The 26,966-nt window shown below is 43.9% G+C and overlaps 1 protein-coding gene across 1 annotated transcript in view; it reads right to left on the reverse strand.

The window, feature by feature from the left end:
• EP300 (E1A binding protein p300) overlaps positions 1–14,701 on the reverse strand; it is an 81,459-nt gene extending 66,758 nt beyond the window's left edge. Inside the window, exon 1 of the mRNA XM_047786165.1 lies at positions 13,643–14,701. Coding sequence (XP_047642121.1) covers positions 13,643–13,736 — 94 coding nt within the window. The 5' untranslated portion in view covers positions 13,737–14,701. The remainder of the gene's footprint in view (positions 1–13,642) is intronic.
• Between the last annotated feature and the right edge of the window lie 12,265 nt (positions 14,702–26,966).

Raw genomic sequence — 26,966 nt, forward strand, 5'->3', positions numbered from 1 at the left:
TACAGCTCTTAAAAAAAAAAAAAAAAAATCCCATCAGGTCCTTCTGCAAGGGACTTTTCAGAAATAACCTGGCTGCAAGCTCATGAGCAGAATATTGGAAAAAGGCTACTAACAATAAGAACTTATACCTTTAACCAGTTTATCATCAATACCAAATAAAACTCAATGGTCTGGAGTCCCTGGCATGGCTCAGTGGTAACAAACCCAACTAGTATCCAAGAAGATGTGGGTTTGATCCCTGGCCTCGCTCAGTGGGTTAAAGATCTGGTGTTGCCATGAGCTGTGGTGTAGATTGCAGACATAGCTCGAATCCCGCGTTGCTGTGGCTGTGGTGTGGGCTGGCAGCTGCAGCTCCTGATTCAACTCCTAGACTGGGAACTGCCATATGCAGCGGGTGCAGCCCTAAAAAGCAAAAACAAAACCAAAACAAAATAAAAAAACCCCACTGATGGGCTAAAACTAGTGGAAAAGCAGTATGTATGAAGATGCAAGGGAAAAGTAATTGGAAATTTAAATGTCATAATTTATTAGAGTAGGTTTTTGTTTTTTTGGCCACGCCCACGGCATATAGAAGTTTCTGGGTCAGGGATGATCCCTCCGAGCTACAACTGCAACTTATACCACAGCTGTGGCAAGTCTGTACCCTTAGTCCACAGCACCTCAGTGGGGACTCCTGACAGCGGGTTTTAGTACTGACCAGCTTCAATCCACGCCTAAGCTCCTCAGGCTCTTCCTTTTTCCTTCAATGAAAGGGAAAAAATTAAAGCTGAAATAAATCATCTCGGGCTTGCTCTTCATGGAGAATTCAGATCAGTGAATAAAATTTATATGGTCAACAAATGTAAGAGGCAACCTAGAGGGTTCTATGACATACTAGCTTGGGATTTTTACTATAGAGAGAAAACTGATCTACTGAAGAATACTAAGCAGAAACTTATATACACAAATCTGCATTTATTAGAGCCCACTGAGGCAAATAAGATGAAGAATCAATTGGACAGACAAGCCTAGAATCAGGGAGAGTGGTAAGGAGGCTGTCGCTAAAGAGCCAGAGGCACCAGAGAGGCCAATCAAAAGATCTATATGTAGGGGATTAGGAAGAGAAAGAGAAGAATGACTCCTAAATTTCAGGCTTGCATAACCTAAGAGTATAGTTATCCAGATGGGCAATCAGCGGAACACCTGGCAACATGAGAGAGAAATGAGGAGCTTAAGTCGCCACTGGACATTAAGGGGACAACCAGACATGCCAGTATTTAAGGGACAATGATCTTAACCAGCAAAGAATGCTAAAACTCAACACTGCCCAGCACATCCACCAAGAATACTGTCCTTGAACACCAGGTTCCAAGAAAGAAAGGTCAGTGGGGTTCCATGCTCTAGAGAGAATTCAATGAATACAGATAATAGATGGTATTTAGTAATCTAGGTAGTTCAGCCAAGTTGTAAAAAGCAAAGCCAGACTACAGTGGATTGAGAAGTAGGGGGTAAGAAAGTAAATGACGGCAAGTACTTTTTCTAGATATTAAGGTGAGCTCTTACATATCTAATTTGCTGCTAAACCCCACCCTTTCTTTGATTAGAAATTTACAAATCTGAAATTTATCCCATTATCTTTAAATTACCCAATGACAAATACTGCAGTACAGTTACCACAAACAGCTTTCAATGAATGAACTCACACTAACTCCAGAAAGACATTTCCAGTGTACTTTCTAAAATATCAACCAATCAACATCATCAACAGACTACTTTTACCAGTTTATTGACAAGTTTCCAGATGCTCAAATGCAAAATGACTGAGCAAAATGTTTCTTCATCTGAGTGTACATTCGATCCAAAGACACAAAATGTGACTGACAGGGCAGATTTAAATCGGATTTGAAAAGTTTAGCATAATACACTTACCCAATAGACCATGTTTTAGAAAGGCGACAATCTAAGCAAAAACAAATTTGGCTTAAACATGGGAAACTAGTGTTGAGTCAAAACATCCTTTCATTATTATTACATACGGATTCTGCAGGTCCCCCTTGATGTGTTCTACATTGCTGTGGTCCTTACAACAGATTCAGACATATAACCTCTCGTAAAGTATTCTGTTCACTTAGGTTTCCAAAAATCGAAAGACAAATTTCATGATACGTGAGAAATTAGACACTTTTTTTTTTTTTGGTCTTTTTGCCATTTCTTGGGCCGCTCCGGCGGCATATGGAGGTTCCCAGGCTAGGGGTCGAATCGGAGCTGTAACTGCCAGCCTACGCCAGAGCCACAGCAACGTGGGATCCAAGCCACGTCTGCGACCTATACCACAGCTCTTGGCAACGCTGGATCCTTAACCCACTGAGCAAGGCCAGGGATCAAACCCGCAACCTCATGGTTCCTAGTCGGATTCATTAACCATTGAGCCACAGTGGGAACTCCGAGAAATTAGACAAATATTTCCCATAAGAAACACATAAATGAAGTATAACCTTCAAATGAGGATTACTGGAGTTCCCAGTTGTGGCTCAGCAGTAATGAACCCAACTAGTATCTCTGAGGACAGGGGTTTGATCCCTGCATCACTCAGTGGGTTAAGGATCTGGTCATGCCATGAGCCACGGTATAGGCTGCAGAAGTGGTTCAGATCCTGAGCTGCTGTGGCATAGGCCAGCACTACAGCTCTGATTCCACCCCTAGCCAGGGAACTTCCAAATGCAACAAGTGCGGCCCTTTAAAAAAAAAAAAAAAAAAAAAAGGCAAAATTAGGATTATTAACAATATAATCCCAAACACTGCATTGTCTCTGAGATTTTTTTTTGGAGTTCCTGCTGTGGTGCAGTGGATTAAGGATCCAGTGTTGCTGCAGCTATGGCTCAGATTCGAGCCCTTGCCTGGGAACTTCCAGATGTCAGGGGCGTGTCAAAAAAAAAAAAAAAAAAAAGATTTTTTTTGAAGTTATAAACTAGGGTGCAAAACTGCAACAATTTTGGCTCAAATTATAATTCTACGACATAACAATACCTCTTCCAGTTACAAATTTTTCCATTTAGAAGGCTCAAACATTATTATTTTGTCTTTTTGCCATTTCTAGGGCAGCACCCGCGGCACACGGAAGTTCCCAGGCTAGGGGTCGAATCAGAGCTGTAGCTGCCGGGCTACACCAGAGCCACAGCAACACCAGATCTGAGCCTTGTTTGTGACCTACACCACAGCTCACGGCAATGCCGGATCCTTAACCCACCGAGTGAGGCCAGGGATCAAACCCGTGTCCTCATGGATGCTGATCAGATTTGTTTCCGCTGCACCAGGACGGGAACTCCTCAAACACTGTTTCTGAATAAAACAGGCTTAATTTTGTATTTCAGGTTAACTGAAGGCAAATAAAAACTCAGTTCTTAAACTGTATACATTAAGCAAAATACCTGGGCGTTCCCATAGTTGCTCATTGGTAATGAACCCGACTAGTATCCATGAGGACACAGGTTCCATCCCTGGACCGGCTCAGTGGGTTAAGGATCTGGCATTGCTGTGAGCTATGGTGTAGGTCACAGATGTGGCTCGGATTTGGCGTTGCTGTGGCTGTGGCAGAGGCCAGTAGCTGCAGCTCCAATTTGACCCATAGCCTAGGAAAGTCCATATGCCACACGGAAAAAAAAAAAAGCTGGAGAATTATTCTAAAGCTAGTCATTTCTCAAATATCCACTTAGAAAACAGAATCCACCCATCGATTCTGCTTTGTTAGTTTTTCCCCGTGGTATTAAAATGCTTTTTAAAAAATGAACATTCTAATCTTAAAACCTTTCTTTCATCCCAATGGTGAGGCCAGAGGATGAGTAGGAGCTGGACAAGAAGAGTGAAGAGAAGGAGAACAGGATGTGAACAACTCAAGCTTAAGCCACAGCAACTGAGGGAATTCAAACTAGAAGGAACCAGGAGACTGAAGAGGTGAGCAGGGATCTGGGATTTAAAGACAATGATTGGAGATGAAAGTCAAATCTATAGAACTTTAATAATTCTGAAAACAGTTTGACTAGACGTGAAACTATGAATTTCACAAAGATCTCTCCTCCTTACTGATTTGGGGCATTTCTATTCTTACATTAACTCAGCTGTTTTGGGTGCTTAAAAAGCATTTAAAACTTTTTTTTTGTTTTTTTAGGGCTGCACCTGCGGCATAAGGAGGTTCCCAGGCTAGGGGTCGAACTGGAGCTGTAGCTACTGGCCCATGCCACAGCCACAGCAATGCCAGATCCGAGCCATGTCTGTAACCTACACTAGAGCTCATGGCAACTCTAGATCCTTAACCCACTGAGCCAGGCCAGGGATCGAACCTGTGTCCTCATGGATCCTAATCACATTTGTTTCTGCTATGCCACGAAGTGAACTCCTGAAACATTTTAAAACACCTGTGGCCTTTAACATGAGATGATTTTGCAAACTTCATGAATTCATTAGGTTAAAATAACTATCCTTTTATTCAGTGTTTTATTTATTTATTTAGTCCTTTTAGGGCCACACTCACAGCATATGGAGGTTCCCAGGCTAGGAGGTGAATTGAAGCTGGAGCTGCCGGCCTACACTACAGCCAGCAAGAAACCTGCATCCTCATGGATGCTAGTTAGATTCATTTCTGCTGAGCCACGATGGGAACTCCAGTCAGTACTTTATTTAAGAGAAACTATTTTAATACTCTGAAAACAAAGGTAAAATAAGCTAATCATAAATAACCCATCCATCAAGTAAAAGATGCATAAACACTACTTAATTTGAAGCAACACTAAGAAAATGTAATGAAATATCCATACTGGAAAGATAGGTAAGACTTCTAATACTTTCCAAAATAATTGGTAACAACCTTCGAGTTACACACAAATTTTACTGAAGATGATAATCACATAGTTATGCGTGTTGACAGCTACTGCCTTTTGAAATCCAAAAGGGCAAAAGTGCAAGTTAATTTTCAAAATATGCACCCTTAGGGAGTTCCCGTTGTGGAGCAGTGGAAATGAATCCGACTAGGAACCGTGAGGTTGCAGGTTCAATCCCTGGCCTCGCTCAGTGGGTTAAGGATCTGGTGTTACCGTGAACTATGGTGTAGGTTGCAAACTCGGCTCGGATCTGGCGTGGCTGTGGCTGTGGCTGTGGCGTAGGCTGTCAGCTACAGCTCTGATTAGACCCCTAGCCTGGGAACCTCCATATACAGCAAGTGCGGCCCTAAATAGCAAAAAAAAAAAAAAAAAAAAAGGCACTCTTAACATTGCCTTGCAACCATAATAATCAAAAAGTGTACCTATATTTTAGGAAGTGATTGAAGTCTTATTCTTAACCCCAACACATTTAAGTTAGGTCTCAAAAGTTTAAACAGAGATTGAGTGCCATAACTGGGCAAGAATGTGACCAGGGGCCCACTTTTAGAAGTTTTACACTATCTGTCTAGCTCTTCATCAATTTATTAACACAGTGATACTTCTTGATGTGAAATTAAGTAAAAGATGACATGCTAAGTTAACTGCCACTGATCATTTCTTGATTTTGAGTATAGTTAACATCTTGTGAGAAGCTTTGCAGTGAGGGCTGGATTTGTTTGCTTAAGTAGATAGATGATAAAGCTATCATACCATCTCTTAAAAAGCCTCTTAGAAATTGTATAACCAATAAATAAAAAGGGGAGGATATCTGGGTCTTTTTTTTTTTTTTTTTGAGTTATCTGATATATTTTCTACATGAATGTGTATATGTAAACAAAACTCAGGTCTTAAAAAAAATAAACAATTCACTTTGGTAATTACAATTTACCAAAAACTTCAAAGACAAATGATAGGTACATTTCAAGAGATAAACAACAAACCTTCCGTCTTCCTGCCATTAGGTTCCCTTCCTGCTCCTCATTCTGTGCAGTGTCACTAGAATCATTCTTTCCCTGATGACATCACGTTTTTTTTTTTTTGCTTTTTAGAGTCACACTCACGGCAAATGGAAGATCCCAGGCCAGGGTATGAAATTGGAGCCACAGCAACATGGGATCGGAGCCAGGTCTGCAACCTACACCACAGCTCACCGTGATCAATGACCCACCGAGCAAGGCCAGGGATCAAACCCACATCCTCATGGATACTAGTGGGATTCGTTTCCACTGAACCACAGCAGGAACCCCTGATCACATCACTCTTACCCAATTTTTACCCTGGTATTGAGATGAATGTCAAATTTCTTAACATACTTCTGTCTTTTCATAAAAGGACTTTTAACTCCACCATATGGTCTATGTTTCAGTCACATAAAAACCACTTGTATTTGTTCTACTTGAAATACCTTTCCAACTTTCTCTACTTCCAAGAAAAAGGAGGTCATACTCTCCCATCCTCATTCAAATACACATTTTCTCTATGAAGTTTTTTTTGCCCCTGATACTCCAAAAACCCACCCTGTCAGAAATAATCCATATCCTCTAGCTTTATCTAGAATATTCGAAAAACCTTTCTGAGAAACTCACAGGAAAACTGTGTGGACATGTATACCAACTACACCAGATCCTAAAGGCTTTGAGAAAAGGCCCTGCACCTTGATTCATCTTTACATTCCAAATACCTAAAACTTGGTTGGCAGTCAATGTTTGTTGGCTAAAATGAAACAGTGACTACTCAATTCAGGAGAGTCATGTGACTTTAAAATGTCCAAAATTTAACTCATTACAACCCCTCACCCCACCCCATCCATATCCATACATGAATACTTGTCTTCCCATGTTTGCTGTCTTATAAATAATAACATCCTCGCCAATCCTGCTGCCCAAACTTGAAACCTGGGAATTACCCTTGCCTCCTCTAATCATCTAATCATTCACCAAGTTCTGTGGAATACTCACACCCTCTCATATCTTTTTGCTTCTTTCCATTTACTAATCCAGGCTACCCTCATCACAGGCGGTATTCTGAAAAAACCATCTCACTTGTCACCCTGCCTATTTTCCCCTATTCCTTTTGAAACCATTCCTCACTTTAGCCAATCTTCTATGGTACAATTCTGTCCTTTTAAAAGAGCTAAAATGGGGAGTGCCCATCATGGCACAGTGGAAACGAATCCAATTAGGAACCATGAGGTTTCGGGTTTGATCCCTGGCCTTGCTCAGTGGATTAAGAATCCAGTGTTGCCGTGAGTCATGGTGTAGGTCCCAGACATGGCTCAGATCTGGTGTTGCTGTGGCTATGGTGTAGGCAGGAGGCTACAGCTCCAATTCGACCCCTAGCCTGGCAACCTCCATATGCCGCAGGTGCGCCCCCCCCCTAAAAAAGAGCTAAAATGTTCTGCTGTATAGCACAGGGAATTATATCTAATCACTTGGGATGGAACATGAAGAAGGATAATGTGAAATGTATATAAATGCAAAACCGGGTCACTTTGCTGTACAACAGAAATTGACAGAACACTGTAAATCAACTATAATAAAAAAATTTAAAATAGCTAAAATGGAGGGAGTTCCCACTGTAGCACAGCAGAAATGCACCCGACTAGCATCCATGAGGATTTGGGTTCGATCCCTGGCCTAGCTCAATGGGTTAAGGACCTGGCGTTGCCATGAGCTGTGGTGTAGGCCGGCAGCTGTAGCTTGGATTCAATTCCTAAGCAAAAAAAAAAAAAAAAAAAAAGAGCTAAAATGGAAAGTCTAAACTACACCAAGCAATAACTCCACTAAGTTATGCATGAATGGCCGGCCCATTGCTCACCTCTATGGTCTAGTTTTTGCTGTTTCCCACAGCCAGATGAAATTTACAGATTCCCTGAGAAACCATACTCGTGTTTTCAACCTGTGTTTACCCTTAGAAACCCTATCCTTCAAATCCCAAGATCAGAAAGCAGTTCCTCACAAAGACCGCCATCAGGGTAACAGTAACAACAGGTCAGGTCCCCCATTTCGCCTACTGTACCCTGTACTACCCCTAAATATAAAACTGGTGACATCAGACTTGAATGTTGTTCTCCCCTTATCATAAACTCAAGGAAGGAAGGGTCCATGTTTGTTTGGATTCCCTGTTTTGAAGATAAATGCCCTGCATACAGAAAATGCTGGTCCAATACAACTGGTAGCTTGTCAACTATTTTAAACTAGTATTTTTCAGATTGTAAGAAGCCATAATGGGTCATGAAATCAATACGGTAGGTCACAAGTGACACTTAAAAATGAAATGCAATAAAAAATAAGAGTCTATTACAAGTAGTAAGGCAAGTAGGGTAAGTATTGTTTGCTGACTTGCTGAGATAGGGTCTCTGGTTCTCCATATAAAATGCAGTTCTTATTTGGGAGCGGTCAAAAAATTTTGAAAAGCAATGCACTGCTCCTTCTACTTTTCCTCCTCCTTTAAATAAGTCTTTTAAGACCCAGATAAAAAAATAATGCTCAACAACACGATAATTTAGAAAAAAAGCCATTCTTACCTTGAGCATTTCCAATAAGAACTATTTGATTTCTCATTATGCCTTAAATATCCATTTATTTTCATTTCAATTACTAACACATACAAGACTCACCATGTGACAGTACACAGCCTTTCATTCTTATTTATAACCTCTGCTGCCGTATACTTACATTCTCAAAAAACTTAATCTTTGAGTAGATGAATGTATAGGCTAATTGCAACATAAGCCTTAGGTATAAAGACTACTCTTTGAACTTTATGTATGCACTTGGCTTTCTTTGTACCCACTCTACCTGGACATCCATTAAAAAAATCCATTATGGAGTTCCCGTCGTGGCGCAGTGGTTAACGAATCCGACTAGGAATGATGAGGTTGCGGGTTCGATCCCTGCCCTTGCTCAGTGGGTTAAGGATCCGGCGTTGCCGTGAGCTGTGGTGTAGGTCGCAGACGTGGCTCGGATCCTGCGTTGCTGTGGCTCTGGCGTAGGCTGGCAGCTATAACTCCGATTCGACCCCTAGCCTGGGAACCTCCATATGCCGCAAAAGCGGCCCACGAAATAGCAAAAAGACCAAAAAAAAAAAAAAAAAATCCATTACTGCTTTTTGAGGGTATATTTAGCAGTAAGGTTAAAGAGTTACACTTAATGAGCACATACTAAGCTGCCTAGAAGCACTATGCTAAGCATTTAACAAAGAGAATTCTCACTTATTCTCCCAACAATCCTATAAGGTGGGTACTACAGGTGAGGAAGCTGAGACAGAGAGGTTAAGTAACAGGCCCAAGGTTCACAATTAATAAAGGCAGGTGTGGGATCTGAACCCTACTAGTCTGACTCCAAAACCCATTCTCTCAACCACTCATTTTTTGGGGTAGGTTAAATTTTACACTCAGGTTTAACTAAATTACTCCTAATTGCCATTTGGGGCATTTATTAAAAAAAGACCTACATCTAAAAACAAATAATATCCAAGTTGTTTGGAAGAGACCTAAGGCCTTAATATTTACTCTTAAACATTTTTTGAGAACTGAGTAATAGAAATCTTTCCCATTAAAATTTTAGAAGGAAACTACCATCCATCTCAGGAAAAAAATCATCTGCAAAAGCCAATGTTTTAAATATTTTCACACTTGGCATAATTAAGTTTCAAACTGCCCATTAATTTCTCTAATGCTTGCCACACTAAAAAAAAAAAATTCAACTTCAGAAATTCTCAAAGCAGGAAACCCTAAAATCTCAAAAACACACAGAACAAGTTGTCTTATTTTCCCACTGATTGTTGGGTGTATGAATTGGCAGAATGACTCCTGAATTGTTTTTGTAAATATACCAGGAAGAAGTATTTTATACTCCCACTTGTATCTGCAACATTCTTCCTACTCTTTTTCCTTTCCTATCTACAACTTAATGTCCTCAGAAACACCACTATGTATTAATTTTCAACTTCTTGTCCCCCCCCCCTTATAAAACAGACTCAGAAGAAGGTAGAAAAAGTAAAGTGAAACAGAGAAGGTAATGCTAAAAGGCAATCCAGGGCAGAAACCCTTTCCTCCCCACCATCAGTCATTCCCTGGACATGCCAACACATTTCTTACCTCTGCAACAGTATGTGAACTCCAGCTGGAAAAGGGCACCCTTATTGTAACACATACAAGATTTACAACTTAACAAAAGTCACCTTATCTCACTATCAACCACAGATAGCTTTCTTGAAGCCCTGTAAATGAACTTACAAAGCCTTGAGAATAAGCAATTACTGTAGTTCAAGGCACTTAGTAAAATGTTTGGCAATTTAATTTAAAACTGAGGTCAGGAATACCTCACTGGACCAAAGAGCCATAACTTAAAAAACTTCAGAAGTACGACTCTCCTGTAAACACCCATGACCAAAAAATAAAAATAAAACATAATATCACAGGTTTAAAAGCTGAGAAAAAAATGACCTCCACCAAAAATATTCTGGTCAGATGATAAACCATTAAGACACAATGGTGTCTTGAGAAAGTAAAGCTGACATTAAAAAAAAATCCTTGGCACTGCTCTACTGTGTACACTAATCTAGTGGTCAGAATGTAGATATATCTGCCCAGGGTCTTCAAAATGAAAACAGGCATAAAATCCAAGCCAATGCTGACACATGAGTATACAACACAGTAGGGCCACAAAACTGTACCAAGACCAGATCTTTCACTCAATATACGCCAGATCCTAGTGCTGTCACCTCTCTTTCCAAAGGCTGTTCTTTCAGTGCATATAGAATTAAGTATTTACAAAGCAGTGACAGAACATGCCCGATGAGCAGCAAAGGCAACATATCATCCTCACCATTCCCAACACTCAGGCTATCATCAGAAATAGGGTCAAGAAGTATTTCTAGAATTTACCTATTAACTATTTCGGTCAATAACTTTACCAAAAAACTTACAAATGGCCTTTATGATTCTGGGAGTGGGGTGAGGGAGTGGAGGAGATAGGAAGAAAGTCATTTGATTTCTCAAACAGTTTTGACCTAACAATACCAAGTTAAATAAAGTTTTTAATGGATCAAGTGCAAACACTGAAACCAGAACGTTAAGATACAAAAGCTCTAAGTCTCCCCATTTCAACATGTAAAACTTAAACTTAATTCCAATTATCACCAACCTGGAAACTTTTTAGAAGACTCTGAGAATTAAATACATCATTTTTATTCTGCATCAGTGGATAACCTTAGAAATTCCAAATTTGAGATGTAATTTGTTTTGTAACGCTTTAGCATGTCAACCCAAGTGGATTCCAATTTTCTTTCCTATAAAACTGGCACATGCGAACATTCTTGGCAGGTACACTTACACTACTAAAAAAACCTGCAAGCCTCAATCATTTAAAAAGTTTGAAACGTAAGGTTTAAAAGTATTTCTGTTAAAAGTTGCCTATAAACTTACACTGACTACAAAGTGCTGGATGCAAAAACCAATCAAAATGTAATGGTGCCCAACTTGAAGTTAAGTTCACAAGGGGACAGTATGTTCTTAATACCCATTCTCCTCTTTCCCCCTTCAAAAAATCCAGACTGGTTAGGATTAAAAACTGCAGGATACCAGACAATTCCTGGAGTAGACAGAATTTTAAAGGGGCAAGAGGAACAAAACCAAAGTTCACTACAAAACTTAGAGAAAAGTAATCAAGACTAAGATAAACCCTTAGACTGAGTTAACCAAGACTGAGTTAATCTCAGTGTTGAGGTTCTTTTTTTTTTAATTATAAAAACCCACTTGATACATTTAGGACTCTTATAATTATTCAAAGATATTTCAAGTAGCAAAACAGTTTCTGTGTATTAGTCAGGCGAGACACTACCAAACTGAATTAGCTAAAGTTACCAAGTACACATATCAAATATGGAGAATGCAGTAGTGCACCTGAACAGTCCCAACCGAGCACAGCTTCCCTCTCAGGACTTGTACTACTTCAAGACAAAGCTGCTCAAATCAGGAGTCATCAAAATAATGTATGTAACAAGAATTCTCTACAACACCCCAAGTCACCAGCTAACTCAAATGTAAAATCCAATACCACATTACCAAAAAAAAAAAAAAAAAAAAAGCAACAACTACCACAGTACACAAAAACTAAAACCCACCAAAAACCTACAGGTGAAAAACATGTCTAAACATGATCTAAATATCCTTCTGCATTTAGTTAAGTGCATTTTACTAAGTGCAAAGTAATACCATACTCAATATGTGTAAGAATTCCGAGAAAAAACAGGTTAAAAAAAAGTTTCTCAAGACTACAGACACTGCAAGGAATGAAGACAGATCAAAGTTCATGTATTGCCAATGCTAGAAGCCTAATGTGGACGGACTCTGCAAAAGTCTTACTGCAGGTTACCTCAGGCTCATGATACAACTTTCTCCTAAAACCAAAGAATCCAGAGTATTTGCCATATCCTCACATTTTCACCCAAGCATAGTTCTAAGAAACGAAGCCTACTTAGAACTATGCTTTTACAAGTTCTCTACAAACTCGAAGGGTACATTTAACTCCATTATGCACCCTCCATAGCAGATGGAGGGATGACGTTGAGCCTGCTCTCAGGGAGTTAAAGAGATGCTCCGTAGTAAGGGGAACAGCGTGTAGACTGTCAGATGGTCAGCCATTCTTAGTCTTCATTATCCTGGCACCTCCAACAACTATGAGAGCAAAAGAGAAGGCCTGTGGCCATCAGGATAGCACCAAACTAATCGCAAGGGAATAGATGGAAGTCTTCCTTGACCAAAGGGCCAGTCCACAACCAAGGAAAAAATTTGAAGAGCTCTTTTAAACTGATACCTGAATCTCCATATATGTTTAAAGTGTAAAAAGAATACACACACAGGAAACGTACTTAATGTACATTTTAAACTTTTGTGTGATCAATTCATGTTTGCAGTTCATGATTGGTGCTCTTTCACTGCTAATCTTGATTGCCAAGTACATAACTCCATAAAACCAGTTATGCCCCTCAATCTTCCCCAAAGAGAAAGTAACTACAAACTGCAAAGAAAAAGCCTCTACTCTCTCCCAACCCAAAACCCCAGAATTTCAGACATTTCGATCTTAAACCAAAGAAATAAGAGAAATAAAATGAACTGCGCTCCACATTGATTTTTAAAGCAAATAAGGAGTGGAAGCAAAAAAAGCTAGCAATGGCAGGCAAAGTAATTCACGCTAAATTTCAGGTTTGACGTTTAACTTCACGTCAAACTTAAAATCCTGGATCGCATACACACAAATAATTAAAACCAAGACTTTTTACACACCCATTCTCAACAGAAAAAATTATGCAAAGAGAAATTCTTGAAGAGTAGAAAGGAAACAGGACAAGTGAGATTAAGAAGAAAAGATTGACAATTTCTCATATACCAACAACAACAAAAGAAATTAAAAGTCAAACTGCATAAAAAACCCTTACATGTAAACGCACTGGCAATTCCAAAATTAAACTGTATGGGAGCAACAATAAAGGCCATTTCTATAGCACCACTCAGGAGCTCTAATTCCAGAACACACATCGATATGACATAGTGTTGCAATGAATGTTTTAGGAAGCAAAGAAAATGGTTGGGCTACTGGACGCCTTCGACCAGCTCATTCAAACACCTTTAAAATTAATCAAGAGGCAAAGAAGTAGGAAGAGAGGAAGAAAACATGGACGAATAAAGGTGCAGCGAGCAGAAAAGATTAAGGAGGAGGTGGGAGGCCTGGGCTCCCAAGACTAACCTGTGCCATCGCTGGCGGACGCCGAGAGGGCCGGAGATGAGAGTTTAGGCCGCTTGGCTGAAGGCGGCCCCGGTTCCACCACATTCTCGGCCATTTTTAATTCTTTCGGAGATACAGGCGAGGAAAACGAGAATCCTCGGGAAATCTCTTCTTCAGGCCGGGGTCCCCGCCCGGATCCCTGGGGTGGGCTTGGGGGACTCCGCCGGCCCCCGAAGGGGGTGGGGGAAGTTCCTTTTTCTCTTCGCCGGATCGCGGTGGCTGAAGAGGGATGCGGACTCGATAGAAAAGGTAGGGGCGAGCGCGAGGGGCCGGGCCTGGGCCCAGGCCCGGAGGAGGGCACAGGCACACAAATGCGCCGAGCGCGTCCGCTGCGGCGAATTCCCGAGAACTCGCGACTCTAGAGGCGCAGTCCCCGGCCCGCCACGGCCGGCCCCTGCCCAGCCGAGGTCTCTCGGAGCTCCGCCGCCGCCATCAGCTTCTTCCTCCTCGGCGCTGTCCTCCTCCTTCTCATCGCCACAAGGAGGCGGGGGCGAAAAGGGGGGAGAGGAGGAGGCGACGAGAGACACTCACCTCCTCCCGGTGCCCCCTCCCGGACCTGAGCCCCCACCCTCCGAACCCTCCTCCTGCCGCCGCGCTCCGCGCCGCCGCCGCACCGGCCCCTAATGGCCGCAGAGAGCTCGCCCGAACCGAGAGCCAGGCTGGCGCCGCCGCCTCACATCGCGCGGCGGGCGGCGGAGGCGCGGCGAGGACGCCGGGCCCGGAGCTCGCCGACCTAGAGGGCCAAGGGGGCCGGGCCGAGCCGCGCCGCCCGCGCCGACACCAAGCCCACCGAGGAGGCCCCGCTCTGGCGGGCGGCGCAGGCGGCTTCCCCTCGCGCCGCGCTCTCCTCTTTCGCTCTTCCCTCCCGCGGAAAATAAATAAATACGGCCGCCGCTACGGCCCCCACCCCCGGCGACCAGGTGCCGGGAGCGCCCGCCCCCCGGGGCTCCGCTCGGGGCCGCCCTCGGCGGCGGGCGAAGGCGCCGCGGGGCGCGGGGTTATGTAATGGTCCCCCCTAGGCGTCGACGCCGGCCCGGCTCCCGGGCCGCGGTGGGGGTGTGTGCGGGCGGGAGGGGCTGGGGGTCGCCTCAGCCCGTGCGCCCCGGGCCCCCTGCCACTGTCTCGGCCCCTGCCGCCTCTCTCCGGCCCGGCTCCCCTCCGTACTCTCGCTCTCGCAGTTCGCACTCAGCCCGGCGTCCCGCTTGCCCACTCTCGCCCGCTCCCTCTCGCCCTCTCTCCCCCCCAGCCTAGCACACAAACAAGATGGCGGCTGTTGTTTCTTCCCTCTGCCGAATCCTCCTTACAGGCTAGCGGTAGCAGCGGCGGCCGGAAATGAGCCAAAGGGGGGGGTGAAAAAAAGGGGAGGGGTTGGGCCTCCGGAGGGAGGTGGCAGGGGGCGGGGCCTCGGGCCTAGCGGCTCACACAATGGGGGAAGAGGATCCGGGGGCGGGGCCGGCTCCAATCACGGGATCCGCCCAAGGCCCCAACGCGGTTGGCGCTTCCGCAAACTCCCCCGGCGTCACCCGGTGGCTCCCTTTAAAGGGGAGGTTTTGAGGGGGGGGGGTCAGGGGCAGACTTGGGATCTATTTTCAGTCGGTGGACACTTACCAGGGAAGGTGCCTGGGCTGGTTCTCTGCGTAGGAGCCCGGTGGGAACCGGGGGTGACGGAGCCCAGCAGTTACGCCGGGAAGGCGCCAAGTCACCGCACAGGTGGCGGAATAGGAGCGCCGTGGGGATGGCCCTGCGCCCCGGGCCCTTAGCTGGCTGGTCTTCCGAACCCCGATGAATTTAGCAGGCAGAGGATACCCTGCCGCTCGATATTCCGGGCCAGAGACAGTGCGTTCTTCTCCATCTCTTAACCAAAGGGAAAAGCTCATATCCAGAAACCACGCCGATTACGAGTTGTTGTTTCCTTTTCCCCTTAACTTTACAGTTTTTTTTTTGCCAATGAACATACATTATTTTGATAATCAGGAAACAAAAATCACAGCAGTGAGTAGATGTTTTAAGACCAGATCCAAATTATTTCTTGCTCACCACGTGGACACACGCCCCTACCAGGTAGCACTCTCACCAAAGGAGCCTTGAATTATTTTCTGAACACGTCCTGGACCTGAAGACATTTTAGGGTGTTTCTTTTAGCCCACTCTCAAAAACCAGCTTGAAACAACAACAAACACGTTTAGGCAGTGCCTTAAAGATAATGTGTGGGAAAAGAAGCAGAAACATACTGTGCTTAAGGTAATGTAAGGAGGGAAAAAAACAGAAAAAGAAGTAATGATGGGGGAAAATGCTTGAATATAAATAAAATGTGTGTGTGACAACTGTTGTGCAAAGGAGGGCCTCACCAGCATTCTTTCGCATTCCTACACGTTACAGGATTCCTCCGTGTTTGGCCTTGGGTAAATTGGTACTCGAAGTGGCAAGGTCTCCCTAAAGAAACTTCTATCAGTAGTATCAATGGAGATAGTTAAAAACTTTTAAAGCGTATTTCAAGTCTCATGCTCCTTAGTTGATGTTTGCCTATTGTCGAGTTTACTTTGTTTTTTGTTGTTGTTTATTGCCTCCCCCTCTCCCCAGAATTGAACTACTTGTTTATTGAATTTTAAATGATAGGAGAATAACTTTTAAGAGCCTAGGAGTGAAAATCTTAACGAAGCAACTCAGGTTGCCACCAAGGATGAATTCTGTGGTGTGATTTCAGGCCTCATTCACCTCAACTGCAGTAGAAAAGCAGGCAGATTGAAAAGGACAGTTCGACTTACCTTAAAGTTGTTTGGATTCACCAGGTAGGGCTAAGGTCGGAATGGGTCAGAATGATTCAATTATTTTTAGTTGTTTTACCCACACTCTCAGTAAAGAGGACAGAGGAGAGAAATGTGGACAATACCTGCAAATTTCGCCTGTATATTCCTCAGGGGAGGTTGCTCATCTGACTTTTCGAAGAGTTTCTGACTTTTGGGCAAAGATTTGCCTAGTTTTGCAGAGACTAAACAGTGTTCAAACACCTAGCCAAATATACTGCGGGACTAGGTATAGGAAAGGCTCGAAGATCTGAGGGACATCTCGTGAGAAAATTCTGCTAAGAAAGAGGAGTCAGGGGACCATGGGCCTGCCCCAAAGGAAAGGCTCTGCTGTACACAGGGGATTCTGATGTATGGCACTTCTTCCTGGGATTGATTCCTCTGGGTTTTACCCTGAGTCCAACCCTGAAATCAGCCATGTTGGAAGTGGCTGGAGAAATGTTATCGCACAAAATGCAATCAAGGTGAAACTGCAGGTATGTTCAAAACCAGAGAATTGAATCTTCAGCTTGGCTTATAGCTAACCTAATAAAATATTTTTTATTTTATTTTATTTTATTTTTAGTTATGGGGATATTTTATTAGATGCCATTATCTAATCAAATAAATTTAATTGATTGTGGAGTGCTACTTATAGATGAAGAGTGGGTTCATGAAGAAAGAATTGTCTGCCAGTAGCCGTGTGGTGGGGGCAGGGAAGGGAGGCACATGAGACAGTAGAGGCATATGAGAAGTAAGAGCTGGGACACTGGGTTTAAATTCTGGCTCTGTCACCTAGCAGCTCTGTGACTTGGGCCGGTTCCTCATAGGTAAAATGGATTTCTTTCTTTTTTCTTTTCTTTTCTTTCTTTCTTTTTTTTTTTTTTTTGCTTATGCCTACAGCATGCAGATGTTCTGGGGCTGGGGTTTGAACCTGTGCCACAGCAGTGACTCCTTAACCACTAGGCCACCAGGGAACTCCTGGATTTCTTGATTAGACTTTCTTTATTGTTGTGAAAAGTAAACATCATAATTTATGAACAATGCTTATTACAGTGCCTAGCATACGGAAAGTACTCAACACGCCTTAGTTGTTTGTAGTTATCCTTTCCAAAAGGGATGGAGAATGAAAATGCAATGTAAGGTGATTAGCAGTGCCCAGAGCCTGGCCATTGCTCCTTGGCTACCACACTGGCTTCTCCACAGTCAGAAGGAAATGCCTCACAGGGTCATCTAACTCCTTTGAGATGTTCTCTGTTTATCTTGCCACTTACTGATCACTAATCTAGCTCCCCAGGTACCCTGAAGGCCAAAAGGATACCCCTAGAGAGTAGGCACAAAAATAGAAGGAGAAAGGTATTACCCGAGGGTGAATCCATCAGCTGCATGTAGACAAGATGCTACCCATATGACCCACAGGCGCAGTAGTCTTGGTTCACTCCAACCCCCGTTCCCCAGGATCTATACCTTTTGTTTTGTGTTTCTTACACCTCTGAATAATCCTGCTGTCTCTTTGTCCAGCTGGATATCTGGACACCATCTACAAGTCCACATAGTCCTCCCGATGCCTTCTTCCTTGCCCTCAACCATCAAGTCCTGTGGATTCTACTTCCTGAATTGTCTTCCAAAGCAAGATGCTGAACCATGTGCAAGTGCCGCCTAGTCACAGAAATTAAATTAATAACGGCCTTTATAGGTGTGCCCTCCACAAATTTTTCCAAAGCCTTTGTCATCAAGGGAAAAAAGTTCACGAAATTGGTTTGTGCCTGCAAATGAGAATGTGGACGGGGTTGTAAGAGTGGCTGCACAGCCATCACAAGGAATCCCTGATTTATATATTATATATCCTTGTGAAATGTTGTCCACGTCTGCAAGAACACATTTTTTTCATGTCACACATTCAATGAGGTCTGTTCTTAGAAAAAATTTTAATAGCCAGTATTGGCAAAGGTGTGGAGCTTTGATGCTTTGATGGGTGCTTTGATCCACACTGTTAGTGGGACAGAGCATGGCACAGACATTAAGGTTCATAACAAATGTTTATAGACTTAGAGAAACCCAGTATGTCTAAGATGTATTCTCTAAGTACACAGAGATAAGACTGTCCCTGCAGCATTGTGACAGTCCCTCCCCCACCCCAAAAAGGGGAAACAAACCAACAGCCCATCTCTACATGAATGGTTGAAAAACAAAAACAAAAACAAAAAAACAGCCAACTGCGGATATGGTTCCACTTATATAAAGTACCTGGAGTTGTCAAATTCACAGACAAAGTAGAATGAGTTCGTTTTAGTTTGGTAAGACGAAACTCCTCTGGGGGTGGATGCTGGTGCTGGCTGCACAGCAGTGTGAATGTACTTTATGCCACTATGCACATGAGCATAATTATGATGGTTAACTTGTATGTTATGTGTATTTTACCACCACTTACTTCAAAGTTTTAAAATGGTGAAAATGAAAATTATATATATAAACCACCATTTAAAAAAACACGAAACAGTGTTAGATAATGGAGTATTAGCAGTCATTAAAAACGAGCAGGTAGAGGAGTTCCTGTTGTGGCTCAGCAGAACTGAATTTGACTAGTATCCATGAGGATGCAGGTTCGATCCCTGGACTTGCTCGGTGGGTTAAGGATCCGGCATTGTGGTGAGCTGTGGTGTAGGCTGCAGATGTAGCTCAGATCTGGCAGTGCTGTGGCTGTGGTGCAGGCCAGTGGCTACGGCTCCGGTTTGACCCCTAGCCTGCAAGGCTCTATATGCCGGAAGTATGGCCCTAAAAAGCAAAAAAAAAAAAAAAAAAAAAAAAAAGCAAAAAAAACCTAGCTGGTGGATATGTACCACCACAGAACGATGTCCATATATTCCTAAGGGCAAAAAGAAAATCATAGGACAGCACTGTAATTAATAATAATAATGACTTCGAAACAGAGTGAATATGCACCAAACTCTTACAGGCGTTGGGGTGAAAGCAGTGCTACGGGGTGCTTTTATTCTCAATTATAAATTTTCGTGGTCTGTGAAATCAGAACCAAAAAGCATTTTTTCAAAAACTTTCAATAGTTCCTCTTTGCTGTTAGGGTAAAGTTTCATGTTCAAGAAATGGCCCTTGCCGACCTATCTCATTTCTCTCAACTTCCCTCCTTGCAGCCAAGTGGAATTATTTCTATTCTGCTTGTGCTATATGCTCTCTCTGTCCCCAGGACACTCACACATACATTCTTTCTGTCTAAAACACTCACCACCCCCTTCCCGTCCACTCATCTAATTCCCAATCATCCTTCAGATCTCAGCTCACACATTCCCCCCTCCACCCTTTTTTTAACCAAAACAATTTTCCTTTGTGGTTCAACATCAATTGCTCATAAGTTGTCTTCCAGGCATGGGTCTAGGCTTTTGGAATACCAAGAAATAGGTGGAAACCTCTGCGTACATCCTAGCTGGGGGAGAAACAGTAGCTACGAGACACGATAAATTAAGAAACTTTTATGCTATGTTAGAAGGTGACAAGTGCTGTCACACATCCCTTTTTCTGTCAAGTCCTCCCCACTCCCTGAGTCCAGGTTTCCAACTCCCGCCATGCCCTTCCAGGGCGACCATCCTACACTTTTTAAAATTTTTATTTTATTTATTTTGCCTTTTAGGGCCACAGGTGCAGCATATGGACGTTCCCAGGCGAGGGGGTGGGATCAGAGCTGCAGCTGCCCCGGCCTACAGCACAGCTCACGGCAACGCTGGATCCTCGACCCACTAAGCGAGGCCAGGGATTGAACTTGCATCCTCGTGGATACTAGTTGGATTACTTACCGTTGCGCCGCAGCAGGAACTCAACATCCTACACTTCTGAATGGCCCCACCTTTCACCTTGTCATCGTCCTTGTGCGCCTTCCCTGTGGCAGCAGGGAGGGCCACCGTGTTATCCATCTCCCTCTCCCCAGCTCCTAACTCAGGACCTGATGCAGAATGAGAACTCAACTCCAATTTCTCGAGCAAATTAACAGATACCATTGATTTGAGAATCTGGTCAGGGTAGGTGGGTCTCCCCGCCTGTCCTCATCAGTTTTATTGCAGCAACAAGGACTTTTGGGCCCTGAAAAGGACATGGCCTATTTTATCTGTCTATCACAGGGCCAGCCATTCTTTCCCTCTCTCTCTCTCTTTTTTTTTTTCCCAGCTGCACCTGCAGGATAGAGGGATCTGAGCCTCAGTTGAGACCTACTCTGCAGCTTGTGGCCACACCAGGTCCTTAATCCACTGAGCAAGGCTGGAGATCGAACCTGAATCCTCACAGACGCTATGTAGGGTTCTTAACCTGCTGAGCCACGACAGGAACTCCTCTCTTGGAATCATAAGTACCTTGACCTGAACTGTTTCTTAATTACAACAGAAAGAGAATGATGTCTGTATTCGTTAATGATCTGGGAAACCGGGGGCTCTAAAGCAAGTAAAATGTCCTTCATGAGACCCGAAACTGAGGCAAAGGAAAGGCTTGAACTCAGGTCTTTCAACATCACATACAGGCCCCTTACCACTGAAGCCTTCAGGCAGGAAGCAGCTTCCGTGCATCTCTGGCACCTGTTACAGAAACTGCCACAGAATTCATAGCCAAGGAGTAATTGTTGATTGACTGAATGAACGGATGAATGAACGAATCAAGGGAGAAGAAACTTCTATACATAAACACACTCATAATACCTTTTCTATAAAATAAGAACACAGGAGTTCCCACTGTGGCACAATGGGTTAAGAATCTGACCGCAGCAGCTTGGCTCACCCCAGGGGACTGGGGATTTAACCCCAGCCTGTTGTAGTGAGTTAAAGGGTCCGGTGTTGCCATGGCTGTAGTATAGATCGCAGCTTCAGCTCAGATTCAGTCCCTGGCCTGGGAATTTCCATATGCCGCAGGTGCAATCATAAAAAAGAAGAAGAAGAACACAGAGTGCCAAAGCCACAGAAGCAGCCACAGAACTTCAACTCGTAACTGTCCACATTATTAGGCAAGGTGTCCCACCATCAGGACTGAAGTGGACTAGCAGAGGTTAAGGTAACCCAAGAACGTGCACTCTTTATATCCTGAACCATCCTTAATGCGCCTCTTCTTGGTATCCAGCACGTCGCTGGATACTGCGGATTCCAACACGGAAAAGATAGCGATCCTGTCTCCCGGGCACCCCATCTGGTTTGAAAGAAACTCAGAGAGGTAAATAGTTCCTGGACAGAGTGACAGAGGTGCACTCAAGGCAAACAAGAATGGATAATTCATGAGCAAAACCACTTGTCACTTTGGTGCCTGGATGCTGCTCACCAAGGCTGAGCATTCGCTAATAAGAACGGCCAGGCAGGAGAGCATGCCGGAAAACTGGGCCCGGCCAGGCCACAAAGGACTGTGTGTGCCAGGCTGGGAAGTTGGGGCTGAGACCTAAGTCCTGCTTTTTTGTCTGGGTTTTGTGGTCCTTTGATCTACAAATTGGCACATCTGTAGAGTAATTCAGTGGAATATTAAAATAGCTTAGTAGTATAGCAAATAAAAATCGGATTGACTGCAAAATAAGAAAAACCGTGGCCTCAAATTTGGTACTTTATATTCTAAAAGGGTGCTCTAAAGGGTGGCAAAAGAGACAGATATGCAAATGAGATGTTTTCAATGTCTTGTACCCCTAAGCTGACGGTAACCATCGCCACAACGTGTGGGCCTATCAGACTGTGACTCTACCTAAAGGATCTCAAAATAGCTCTGCTCTGCTCTCTGCGGCAGGCACGCTTCTGCTCTATTCGGCGGTAGCTCATTCTTTACTATTGTTGCTATGTGACAAACTATTGGCTCTCAGTGTTAATCCAAGCCTGCTGGAGAGGGAGGGCAGGCAGAGGGCTCTGGGAAAAGCACGTTTCCTAGAATCTAGTGTAACCAATGTGTCCTGAGCATTTCGGAGGTAACCCCTCTGTACGTGGCCCTAAAGATACAGATGTCCACTTCTGTTTAGGGACCACTTGTTTATTGACTAGCTTCTATATGGGAGGCATCATGCTGGGCTCCAGATATACAAAGACCAATAAAATTCACATCGTTTCTGACCTCAGTTGCTCACTACCTAGTGGGAGAGATAGGCTCATACATAGGAAATTACAATCTCATATCCAAGATGCAATGAAAGGAGCTTGGGTGTTCTATGGACACTCAGGGTGCTTCAGGAGATTTTGGCTTTGGACATGGTGATGTGTTGTGAGACACCCACGTGGAGATCTCCCTTGGACACACAGGTCTGTAGGAAATCAAAGTCAGTCCTTGCCCTGGAGGGTCTTGCTATGGAGTGAAAGAAACAAATGATCAGTGACAATGCCCTGTAGTGAAGGCTACACAGAGGTTCACTCAAAGATGACGGTATGGGAGTTCCCGTTGTGGCCCAGCAGAAACAAATCTGACTAGGAACCATGAGGTTGAGGGTTCGATCCCTGGCCTGGCTCATTGGGTTAAAGATCCAGTGTTGCTGTGAGCTTTGGTGTAGGTTGCAGATGCGGCTCAGATCTGATGTTGCTGTAGTTGTGGTGTAGGCTGGCAGCTATAGCTCCGATGTGGATCCGTAGCCTGGGAATCTCCATGTGCCACAGGTGCGGCCCTAAAAAAGAAGCAAAAAAAAAAAAAAAGATGATGGTATGACTACTTTGGCCTGGAAGTTGTGGTGTCCCTGGAGGAGACAGCCTAGGAGCTGAGTCTTGAATGATTCAGAGTGGTTATCATTGTTAAAAATAAATACATAAATAAAGGAGAAGCCTACGTGAAATAATTGAGCACCTCTTCTTTGGCTCTGTAAGTCCAGGCACAGGTAAGGGGAGAGTGCCCAGAGCTGGCACAGCAAACATAAGCCTCTGAACCTGGACACTGGTCACTGGTAGAGTGGCTTCCTGGGGAGCTGAATGTATGCTTGGTGATGTAAGATGTTTTGGGCGGTTGAGGGCATTCGAGACAAGGCAGCAAACCCAGAGTTCTCCACTCTGCCAACCCAATAGATGTCTCCTTCCATAGGACTTCAGGTGCATGGCCACGAGACTCAGGTGGAATATCTGCCTGGTCGCCCTACCAGCAGTCTCTTTGCAGGTTTAGTCTCAGCACTACTCCTTTGACTCATCTTGGCATAAATCAAAGTCAGAGCAATTTCAAGTCAAGCCCAAATCAGTCTTTTCACCCATCCTTGAACCTTAATTAAATTTGCTTTGACTCAGCTCAGCTTACTGGGCAAGGGAAACAGGCTACAAGGGCCTGAGGAAGTCACTGTTGCTGTAGCTAAAAGTGCCTAGAACAGGAGTTCCCTGGTGGCTCAGCAGGTTAAAGATCCAGTGTTGCCACTGCTGTGGCTCAGATCGCTGCTGTGGCACGTGTTCGATCCCCGACCTGGGAATTTCCACATTTCCACACAACGAAAGTTAAAAGGGGGAGTTCCCATGGTGGCTCAGTGGGAATGAATCCGACTAGTATAGAACAAATAGGAGATTCGTGAAGTCATTTTTTAATTCATCAAAAATCATCTGTGGAGTTCCCGTTGTGGCTCAGTGGAAATAAACTAGACTAGTATTGATGAGGACCCAGGTTTGATCCCTGGCCCTGCTCTGTGGTTTAAGGATCCAGCATTGCTACAAGCTCTGGTGTAGGGTGCAGATGTGGCTCCGGATCCTGTGTTGCTGTGGCTATGGTGTAGGCCGGCATCTATAGCTCTGATTTGACCCCTTAGCCTTGGGACTTCCATATGCTGTGGGCAAGGCCCTAAAAAGGCAAAAAAAAAAAAAAAGATCTGAATTGGTACTTCATGTGACAACAAAGGGTTAAAGTTTAATCCACAGGGCTTTTGCAAATAAAGAAAAAAAATAGAGAAAAATTTGGCAAAACCCCTCCGCAAACAATAAACACTGTGGCTGACAAACCCTAAGGTGACTTCCAGTAATTGTGACCTCCTGAGATCCATGCCTCTATGTAATCACTGCCCCCAAGTGTGGGCAGAATCTGTGACTCCCTTCTAACCCATAGGATACAGCCAAGGTAATGGGATCTTGCTGTGTTATGTGCCACTGCATCAAGACTTAGCAAATTGCACCAAGAGCAGCCACCTTGAAGCAGCCCACGTGGCAAGGAACCACAGGAGGCCACCAGCCAACAGAAAGCTGGGGCCCCCAGTCATACAGCTACAAGGAAATGAATTCTGCCAACCATCTGAATAAGCCTGGATTCAGATTCTTCCCCATTCGAGCCTCCACATGAAAATGCAGCCCAGTCAACACTTTGTACAGCCCTGGAAAACCCTGAGCCCAGGACCCAGCTAAGACATGCCTGGACTCCTGACCCACATAAACTATGAGATAATAAATGTATGCATTGTTTTCAGGCACTAAATTTGTGGTAACTTGTTAGGTAGCAGTAGAGAACTAAAACAATAGGTCAGGAAAGGAAACACAAAAAGGACTTTTAAAAAAAGTAAATGTGGAGTTCCTGTCATGCCGCAGAGGAAACGAAGCCAACTAGGAACCATGAGGACGCGTGTTCGATACCTGGCCTCGCTCAGTGGGTTAAGGATACGGCATTGCCGTATGCTGAGGTGTAGTTTGCAGATGTGGCTTGGATCCTGTGTTGCTGTGGCTGTGGTGTAGGCCAGCAGCTGCAGTTCTGATTTGACCCCTAGCTTGGAAACCTCCATGTGCCACAAATGTGGCCCTAAAAAGCTAGGAAAAAAAAAAGTAAATGTATTTTAGGTAGGTTATATATAATAATATTTTAATATATTTTAATTATATATATGTGGGGTTTTGTTTGTTTGTTTTGTTTTGCTTTGTAGGGCATATGGAAGTTCCCAGGCCAGGAGTTGAATCAGAGCTGTAGCCATCGGCCTACAGCACAGCCACAGCAATGCCAGATCCTTAACCCACTGAGTGAGGCCAGGCATTGAACCTGCATCCTCTTGGATGCTAGTCAGATTTGTTTCTGCTGAGCCACGACAGGAACTCCCCAGTGACAATCTTTGTTACCAGTTTCTTGCGTGTGCCTCCAGAGCTACTAATCACTGCATATATGAGGAAACAAATTTATATTCCTTTATATATTTAAAACTTTCTCTCTCTCTCTCTTTTTTTTTTTGCCTTTTGTCTTTTTAGGGCCGCACCCATGGCACATGGAGGTTCCCAGGGGGTCCAAATTGGAGCTACAGCTTCCAGTCTACGCCAGAGCCACAGCAATGCTAAATCCAAGCTGCGTCTTCGACCTACACACAGCTCACAACAACGCTGGATCCTTAACCTACTGAGCGAGGCCAGGGATCGAACCCGCAACCTCATGCTTCCTAGTTGGATTCGCTTCCAGTGTGCCATGATGGGAACTCCAAAAACTTTTTTTCTCTTAAGTGGTATTTCCATACGCTCTTCTGAACCCTTTTTATTTTTATTTCTGTATTATGAAGTACAAAATACAAAACCCATATGCTGATTTTAAAGACAAAGGCAACCCTTGTGGACCGTCATCCAGATCATGAAATAAAATCAGGGCAGTACCTCCGCAGCCCTTCCTCTGGCTGAGTGGCTTCTCCTATTACATACTCCTTGCTTCTTTGAAGATGTAACCACTACACTGGCTTCAGCCATTATCATTCCCTTGCCTTTTAAATACAGGTTTCCCCCCACGTATGCATCCTCAGACACTGTACAGTAGTTTAGTTTCGCCTGATTTTGACCTTTATATAAAGGGAATTGTGGAGTTCCCGTTGTGGTGCAGTGGTTAACGAATTTGACTAGGAACCATGAGGTTGCGGGTTCGATCCCTCGATCCCTGGCCTTGCTCAGTGGGTCGAGGATCTGGTGTTGCTGTGAGTTGTGGCGTAGGCCGATGGCTATGGCTCCGATTAGACCCCTAGCCTGGGAACCTCCATATGCCACGAGAGTGGCCTTAGAAAAGGCAAAAATACAAAAAAAAAAAAAGGGAATTGTGCTCTTCATTTGTGACTTAGCTTGACATCTTTATGCAACCTAGCCATGTTGACACACGCCGTAGTAATGTGTTCATTCTACTTCTGTATGGTTTTCCACTGTATTAATAAACTACAATTTATTTTTACAACCTACTATGGAGGGATACTTAAGATTTTACATTTTTGTTTTATTAGGCGCAGTTCTGCTCTGAAATTTATTCACATAACTCTTGGTACACAGGGGCAAGGCTTTTGCAAGAAGTAGAGATACCAGGAATAGAATTTCTAAGATACATGGCATGTATCTTCAATTTTTCTGAGTTTACCAGTTTACACTCCTACCAGCAGTTTATGAGTGTTCCTATTGCTCCATGTCATGGAGGACATTTGGTGTTGCCAGATTTCTCAATTTTAGCTACTCTGGTGGATGTGTGGTGCAGTCTTGGTGTGATATTAATTTGTATTTTCCTTAATGTCCATTTGGATTTTTTCTTTCTTTTTTTTCTTTTTCATTAAAGTGTAGTTGCTGGGGAGTTTCCATGGTGGCTTAGTGGTAACGAAC

This window comes from Phacochoerus africanus, chromosome 7 (genome assembly GCF_016906955.1).
Source record: "Phacochoerus africanus isolate WHEZ1 chromosome 7, ROS_Pafr_v1, whole genome shotgun sequence".
Classification (NCBI taxonomy): domain Eukaryota; kingdom Metazoa; phylum Chordata; class Mammalia; order Artiodactyla; family Suidae; genus Phacochoerus; species Phacochoerus africanus.